Source organism: Camelina sativa, chromosome 11 (assembly GCF_000633955.1).
Source record: "Camelina sativa cultivar DH55 chromosome 11, Cs, whole genome shotgun sequence".
Taxonomy (NCBI): Eukaryota; Viridiplantae; Streptophyta; class Magnoliopsida; order Brassicales; family Brassicaceae; genus Camelina; species Camelina sativa.
This window is the reverse complement of record NC_025695.1, coordinates 3,603,683-3,612,673: the sequence shown is the minus strand read 5'-3', so window position 1 is coordinate 3,612,673 and position 8,991 is coordinate 3,603,683. Positions and strand designations below refer to the sequence as shown.

Below are 8,991 nucleotides of genomic sequence, written 5' to 3'. Positions count from 1 at the left end.
AAAAAAAAAAAAAAAAAAGATACAGAGAGTATTTGCTTGTGTTTACGTTTGCATTTCTAATATGATCTAATCATTATCACACATGTAAACGCAAAGGAACAATCCGTACAACCAAAACATTGATCTTTGTTCAAAGAACAGTGTGGACTAGGGACTACTATCAGTTGATTAACAAAAATTCGCTGAGGAAAAAAAAAAAGAGAGACTTACATGAGGGAAATTGTAAAGGGGAGAGCTAGCAGTATCATCAAGAACAGAGTTCATTTTCTCGTAATCTCTTCTTTTCTTTTCTCTCTTGCTCTGCTTCTTGAGACCAACAATGTTTATCTTCTTCACTGAATCTTCCTCAGAAATATTCCTTGGACCAGAAGAAGCATCTGAAATCATTGATAAATCGTCTTCTTCTTCTTCTTCTTCGTCGTCGTCTCCTTGTTGCAAATAGTTTTGGTCCCATGAATCTTTGCTTCTTCTTCTATTTTCGAACCCATTGCTGTCTCTAATACAAGAAGGGCTTGGTGAAGAAACAGATTGGTCTAAGTATAGAGTCCATCCTGACTCGCATCCACTACTCGAACCCAACATTTTCTTCTTTAATGTTCTATAACAAAAAAAAAAGAGATAAAAATTCTTCTCGAGATCGAACAGCTGTGTTGAAAAAGATTTAAAGAAAGACTCTATGAGTGAAGAATAGACTTAAAACGTCTGTTTCTTTTTCTGTATCTTATATTTATACACACACATGCATCTACTATACTTCTCTCTATTTCATTGTTTAATTAATTTATTCATTTCAATTTTGCTCTTATCTTCAATAGGTACGGAGTATATATCATATTTTAACTTATTATCATCGTCTCTCTCGTCTCCTACTTCTTCTGCCTATTAATTTTCAAACTTTAGGTTGGTCTAATAATTTGGGCTTTTGTTTTGTCGTTATTAGAGCAAATATGAAACCAATTTAATTTTATTTAAAAGAATTAATGGATAAGTCGGCGTTATTAGGCTAACTCAAGCGGTCTTTGCAAGTTCACAACATGTGAACTCGATTTTAAATTGTATAATAAAAACTCTTTTTTCAATTTTGTTAACTCTTCTCTTACAATGCCAGTATGTAACATGGGAATGACATGCAGCGTTCGTATCCAGGCATTTTTCATATTTAATCCAAAGATATAAAACCAAAACTTAAATTTTGGCAACATTAAAATAAACGAACAATCGCATATATATCTAACTAGAGTGAAACTCAATACGTGGATGTATAATAAATATCATCCAAATATAAAAGTTCCCACGTGATATATTCTCCAAAACTAGTCTAGAAGAGATAAAATACCCATTGATCATATTTTTAAAATGTTGATTAGTATTCATTTATTATGTTAAGTTAGTTATGTATTAGTGGAAGTAATTAGATGGTGCATGGGTCAAAGCGAGTTCGACAGACAGACAAGTGGTGACAAGAAGATCCGAGCGGTCTATTGACTACGCTTTTATGATATCATATCACATGTCCTCACATTTCATTTTGCTTTATTTTATTTCCCTGTCGTACTCTCTAATTTAATTCTTCACCTAAATCTCTCCTGTCGAAAATAAAATATCTCCTAGTCATTTCTCTTTTATATGTTCTTTTTCGTGAATTTGACACTCTCAATATCTGGGATAACGAGATACATTGGTGTCATTTTAGCATGATTAAGTTTTGAAAAGAGTAATAGATATATAAGGTTAACATCATGTTTAAGAAAAGAGTAATAGTTAAATTGGTGTCATTTTAGCATGATTAAGTTTTTAAAAGAGTAATAGATATATAAGGTTACCATCATGTTTTTGGTTGATTTTTCAATAAACAATAATTAATGTAAAAAATGATAAAAAAAAAAAAGTTATGCTAAATCGAAATGAAGGATGTATAAGATGATAAAACTGAAATGTGTGAAGGAATTGTATAGATATTGGAATTGCATATCTCTGATTTGGTACACATGCTATGTGAGTCCAAATAATTTTCAGAAAATAGATGGAAAAGAAAAATTGATGGATTGATTTCATTTAAGGGTTTGTTTCTAATAGCTAGCTAGCAAAATCAGGCATGCATGTGGGCACGTGTGCACGTAAAAAAGAGAAATACACAAGGTTCAACAAATTCACACATGTGCGCACGTGCAACAACACGCACTTCGACCAACTACACACTTTTGCAATTTAGGCTCTTAAATGTGTCACTTTCTGATCCCTTTCTATCTTTTCACTTGCTGATAATTCCTATGCTCTCCCGGTTTCGATGTTCCCGTCCTCCATGTGTTCTCTTAGCTTTTTTCACTTCCTTTCATATACATATAGGTGTGTCATGTGTGTATTTCACTTTCTGATCCGGTTTGAATATAACCCAATCTTTTAGCAATATGTTTGTCCTTTTTCTTTTGCATGGTTTATAGTTTCTTCAAATTGATCGTGTTACTCTCTATGCACAAAAATAAGTTGTGCAGGAATTTAATTTTAAACTGTACAGGAAAGAAAATGTTAAGTTTTGGTGATGATTAAAGGAAAAAAAATGTTTAGTCAGGTGTGTATTAAACATTTAAACTATCTCTGTTTCAGAGTTATCAAAATTCCTTCTATATGTGTTTTGGTAATTATGTGCTTAAAAGTTTAGAAACTTTAGGCATTACTTGCTTCAAGAGCTCTCCTCTAGAAGAAGACGTTATGAGACGTTTAATTGTAGAATTTAACTATTCACTAATTACAATTATAGTCCTTAATCTATTCATCTTCTTACAGACGTTATGATTTATGGTAGATGACTTTTCAAGTTTTTTTATGATTACACTAAATGAATTTCTGAAAATGTCACATTTTTTTTTTGTAATTTCAAGCATTAATTACAACTTTAACCACCTGACGGTGACCCATCTCCTTCGTTACCTCCAAACTGAAGCTTTTGGACAAGTTCTTCATCCATGGGTGTCTGACATTCACATTGTAATGTCCATGCAACAATGAGATATCTTCTTCTTCATTCTCAGAATCAGTCATGAAAATCTTTGAAATCTCTGAAGATTGCTGCCACTCCTTGAGCAACTTGTCAATTACATCCCCTGTTTTTGTGTTGATAAAGTCTTTGTCCGCAAGTGTCAGCTTGTCGAAACCAGACACCTCAGGCCCCGCAAATATTATGATGCCTTTCACCGCGGGATGCGAATACGCTTCCCTCAGAATGTCTTCAATGTATTTCTCCTATCAAGCAGTTGAATTAGTTAACAACCTTTTATGATTAGGATAATGAGTGAAGATGGAAAGAGGCTTTCTTGTTAGACAAGGTAAGTTGATGACAGACCTGATCAGGGCACTTAGGCATATCAACCTCTGTAAGCCAGATAGGCAAACCTAAAGAGCCTAAAGTGTCCAATGCAGATCTCATGTAAGCTAAGTTAGGCTGAGTTGGACTAAAGTGACCTTGAGCTCCAATTGCTCCTTTAATGTTCATATTTCCTGGGTATGCAAGAATCTCCTCCATCTTTTCCTTCACCTTAATCGGCGCTGCGGTAACATCTATACGGTTCTCTATCGTGTTGTACTCGTTAACGAACAATGCCACATCAGGATCAAGCTTAAAAGCCAAATTGTAGAAACTTGAAGAAGCGTTTGCACCAAGCAATTTCTCAAAGTAATCCCAATGCACATTCTCATTAACCACATCCCACCCGGTTAACTTCCCTTTGTATCTCGTCATAACCGAGTTGATCCGGTTCAGTGTCACGTTCATCAAGTCGTTTGGATCTTCTACTTTTTGCACCCAACTTGGCTGCATTATTGGATCGTCCCACAACACTGTATGGCCTCTAACCAATATCCCATTCTCTTCCGCAAACTTGAGCATTGAATCGGCTAACGTGTAGTTCTCTTGACCGCGTGCTTTCTCTGTTGTATACCATTTCATTTCATTGGTGAAGGATGTGATTTTAAACCGTGACGCAAACCATTTTCTGTACCCTTCGCTTTGTAGGATCCGAAAGTTCATTGCGCAGCCTAAGAGGAAAGATGGTTTGGTTTGTTCAACAGATATCACTGCGCCTTTTACTGTAGTTTTATTCTGATAAGTTACTTCAAATCTCACTTTGTTCTTCCTTATCTGCAATTAACATATGTCATGTAACAGCATAAATAGCAGACCGATAGATAGAAGATAAAAGAATATAGATGTGAAACCAGCCCTAGAAAATTGGTTTAGGGGATCAAGACCGGGTTCAAATTTTTAAAATTATAGGCTTAATATGGTCGGCGTCAAAGACGAATTGGGCTTTAATTGGACTGGATGATCACAAAACCCTAAAATTTTATATTGATTTATTCAGATAGAAAAGATCGATCGATGCTACCTTTTCAATAAGTTGGTCTTGTTTTAGTTTCCATTCTTCTTTGCTGAACTTTTTTAACGACACATCTCTTGCAGATATCTTTGCTTCTTCGTTATCACTCTGTTTCCACGTAAAACCCGCGTTGACACAGTCACACAGAGTTAGGAATTATAAACATATATAGATAGTGTTGTTTGTACCTCGAAGAAAATATCTACAGGACCTGAAACATTTGGGACAATGCCACCTTTAAGCAAAGTCCAACATCTTTGCTTCGCCCTAACTTCACCTCCATGAACAAGTCTTCCGTTTTCTGTCCTGAACACAACTCCTACCTTATTCTTGTTTCCTTCTCTCAACTTCACCCAAGCTGTATTTCCATTAACAAAGAAACTACGGATGTTTCAATCTAACTGACCCAAACTGAAAGAAACTATTAGTGTATATAGAGTCCAATTTAAGTCTCTGTTGTGAATAGAGTCTTTGTAATATATAGAAAAGTGAATCTAAACCAAAATTTAAGCCCTACCAAACTGATCTATACATAAGACTTTTTTTTTATTTTGGGTAACTCACTTCCTTAAAAAATTACGCCCTGAAAACTAAAACTCTTGAAACAATACTGAAATCAGATTGAACACAACTATAGTTAAAGAACTGACCCAATTATCTCTGGATTGAAATAGTAACTTATTGGACAAGAAACGATGAAATAATGATGTATTTTATATTATATGTAGAGAATGGGTTGCATCTGTAAATGTATAATTTACCAGAGAAGCTGTAAATGTGTCCTTGGTGAAGATGAATTCTCTGTACCATTTCTCTAATGGCTCTATTTCCATCTATGTTCCATTCATTATCAGAGTCATCTTCGACAGAGCGGCTAAATTGTAATAATCCTTGTGGTTTACTGCTTCGTGGAGGATTCACTACGCACTTTATAAGTTCATATATACCAAAATTCACTAATATTGTTAGAAAGTTTGAATTTCCAAAAAAAAATAGAAAAAAAAAAGTTACTCTTGTGATATATATCTATTTAATGAGGTTTTTCAGTTTTGGTTACCTCTGTTTTGAGAGAGTCGCTTTGGGAGAAAGGATCAATGGCAATCCCTGAATGCAAAAGACACCAGAGAAGTAAAAGCATGAAGCCATCGTTGATATTCTTCATCGTCCTTCCTACAAAATTTGAAGAAAAAATTTATGTAAGACTATATTACAATTACATTATTTGTTGCGCGACACACATGTATCAGTTGAGATACGAATCCGTATCTCACAAGTTTAGGAATTAGGATCTTAGTGAATATTGTGATTTTTTTTATAACAATCCTTTACTTTAGGAAATTAGATATGATCTTCTGCATATATATGTACCGACCATATAATGAAATCATCCAGAAATTCTCAAATCTTGAGTCTTTTTCCTCTAGTCGACAATCCCAAAAAGTTATAAAGTGTGATTCACTCGTAAAACGCTTGCAAGCAAATATTTTGTTTGGTTAGCTAGAGGGAAAGCGACCAGGTAACAAAATTGTAACATAGTCTTTAAGCAATATATCAAGTTTAAATAAGTTGATGAAGACTATGCTTAGAATGTAATTTAATAATCGTAATTTTTTTTGACGAAGGACTATGGCTTAGACATACACAAATTCAAGTGAGATGTTTTATTATTCACCAAAATAAAAGGGGAGATGTTTCACTAAATTTTCTAGTCTGACGAAATGATTTTTTTTTAAATAATTACGTTGACCATTTAATATAAGTCTTTTTTCCCTCAATAGTTAAATAGTCTATTAACTTTAGGCATAACTTTTCTTCAAGAAGCTACTGTAAAAGGACGTTATGATTAATGGTAGATGACTTTTCAAGTTTTATTTGATTATGATAATTTCACATATTATTCTTCTTAATTAAGCATTAATTACTACTCTAACCACCTGACGCTGACCCATTTCCTTTGTTACCTCCAAGCTAAAACTTGTAGACAAGTTTTTCATCCATGGATGACTTACATTCACACTGTAATCTCCATGCAACAATGAGACGTCTTCTTCTACATTCTCGGAATCTGCTGTGAAAATCTTTGGAATCTCTGAAGATAGTTGATGCCACTCCTTGAGCAACTTGTCAATTACATCCCCTGTTTTTGTGTTGTTGAAGTCTTTGTCCGCAAGTGTCAGCTTGTCGAAACCAGAAACCTCAGGTCCACCAAATATTATGATGCCTTCCACCGCAGGGTGCGAATACGCTTCCCTGAGAATATCTTCTATGTATTTTGCCTATGGGGCAATCGAATTAGTCAAACCAAATTTATGTTTTATGATAACGAATGAAAGGGTTCCTTGTTAACCAAGGTAGTTGATGACAGACCTGATTAGGGCATTTAGGCATATCAAGCTCTGTAAGCCAAATAGGCAAACCTAAAGAGCCTAAAGTATCCAATGCAGATCTCATGTAAGCTAAGTTAGGCTGAGTTGGACCAAAGTAATTGCCCCTTTAAATCTTTAATGTTCTTGTTTCCTGGGTACGCAAGAATCTTCTCCATCTCCTTCTTCACCTTAATCGGCGTGGCTGTAAGCTCTTTAGGGTTTTCTATCGTGTTGTACTCGTTAACAAACAATCTCACATCAGGATCAATCTTAGAAGCCAGATTATAGAAGCGTGATGAAGCGTTTTCACCCAACATTTTGTCAAAGTAGTCCCAATGCACATTCTCGTTAACCACATCCCACCCGGTTAACTTCCCTTTATATCTCTTCATAACCGAGTTAATCCGGTTTAACGTCACGTTCATCACATCTTTCGGATCTTTTATACTTTTCACCCAACTAGGCTGCATTCTTGGGCTGTCCCATAACACAGTATGACCTCTAACCAATATTCCATTATCTTTTGCAAATTTCAGCATTGAATCAGCTAACGGCGTTAGTGAGTGATGTGATTTTGAACCGTGACGCAAACCATTTTGTGTACCCTTGGCTTTGTAAGATCCGGAAGTTTATTCCACAGCCTAAGAGGAAAGATGATTTGGTTTGTTTTAGGGATACCACTGCGCCTTTTACTGCGGTTTTGTTCTGATATGTTACCTCAAATCTCACTTTGCTCTTCCTTATCTGCAATTAACATAAATCAATGTAAGAGCAAAAAAAAAGAAGAAGAAAAACAGAGGATATACGTACGTATATCTGTCTTTGCTCTTCCTTCTCTGTCTTCACTCTGTTTTCGCATGAAACCAATTTTAAAACAGAGGATATACGTACGTATATCTCTATACACATGAATACACATCTATAGTGTTTGTACCTCGAAGAATATATCTACAGGGCCTGAAACATCTGGTACAATGCCACCTTGAAGCAAAGTCCAGCATCCTTGCTTTGCCCTAATTTCACCTCCGTGCACAAGTCTTTCATTTTCTGTCCTGAACACAGCTCCTACCTTCTTGTCGTTTCCTTCTCTCAATTTCACCCAAGCTGCAATTTCATTAATAAAGACTCTATGAAATACTAAAACCAGACTGGACACATCACAACTCTAAAGAATTGACACAAGAATGCTTGACTTGAATTAGTAACTTAGTAGACAAGAAACCATGAAATTGGTTGCATGTGTATATATATATTACCAGAGAAGCTGTAAATGTTTCCTTGGTGAAGCTGTACTCTCTGTGCAATTTCCCTAATGATTCCGTTTCCGTCTATCTTCCATCCTTCATCAGAGTCATCTTCAACAGAGCGGCTTAGTAGTAAAAATCCTTGCGTTTCGCTGCTTCGTGGAGGCTTCCTTAGGCACTTCATTTCATATATAGAAATATATACCAATGTTTGAAAGTTTGACTATGCAAATACAAAAATCACTTGTGTGATATATTCTATTTGCAGAGGTTTTTAAAAGCGAATATGTTACCTCTGTTATGAGAGGGTGGCTATGAGAGAAAGGATCAATACACATTCCTGTAGACACAAGACACCAGAGAAAGAAAAGCATGCAAAGGAAGAAGCCATTGTTGATATTCTTCATCTTCCTTCCTGCTAACACTGAAAATATTCCGACAAAAATTCATTATGAATAAAATTTGGGGTTGTCAGATTCTATTGTATTCTTCTTATACAGAGAAAAAGCTTTATATCAGATGCATCTATTTACCTTTTTCTTATTGGAAAAGACTATAAAGTACACAATTTGAAACAAATTTGTAAGAATTACATAGACTATACATAAATCGTGTACCTACCTTTTAAGTAACAATATCTAAAACATTTGACCAAGAAAAAAAGAAGCATATAACTTAAATTCCTAGTTCTCTTTTGGTTTTAACTTGTTTCTAGCCCCAAAATTTGCTGAAACAAGCTAACTAGAAATTGAATTTAACTGGTGCCTAAAATTGCTTCCCCGTGAAACATTTTTGGAGTTATGTCGAAGCACTTGTGGTGAATGTGTCTGGTGTCGGTTGTCATTAATATAGAGAAAATAACTGTTCTCCACCAGCAAAAAGTAAAAAATTAGAGAAATTATATCACAAATTCACAATGTATACGGCATAGAACTTACATCTATGCGAACGTCTCTCGTATTTTCTTATGCATCTACAATTCGTTATATATGCATATATAATATGGGT

General features: G+C 34.9%; 1 protein-coding gene and 1 pseudogene across 3 annotated transcripts; both read right to left on the bottom strand.

Moving 5' to 3' along the window:
* LOC104721433 (anti-sigma-I factor RsgI6-like) lies at positions 2,711–5,832 on the bottom strand. Of its 3 annotated transcripts, none has more exons than XM_010439411.1 (7): positions 5,746–5,832; positions 5,431–5,543; positions 5,135–5,300; positions 4,562–4,731; positions 4,383–4,481; positions 3,341–4,135; positions 2,711–3,240 (listed from the first exon to the last, which is right to left on the bottom strand). In XM_010439411.1, the coding sequence occupies exons 1-7, from the start codon at positions 5,759–5,761 to the stop codon at positions 2,875–2,877; spliced, it is 1,725 nt and encodes a 574-aa protein (XP_010437713.1). In that variant the 5' UTR covers positions 5,762–5,832; the 3' UTR covers positions 2,711–2,874. The 3 variants fall into 3 exon arrangements, with proteins under 3 accessions (XP_010437713.1, XP_010437716.1, XP_010437715.1); XM_010439414.2 differs by having other exon boundaries at positions 5,703–5,794; XM_010439413.1 differs by lacking the exon at positions 5,746–5,832 and adding an exon at positions 5,645–5,728.
* LOC104727585 lies at positions 6,281–8,414 on the bottom strand (annotated as a pseudogene).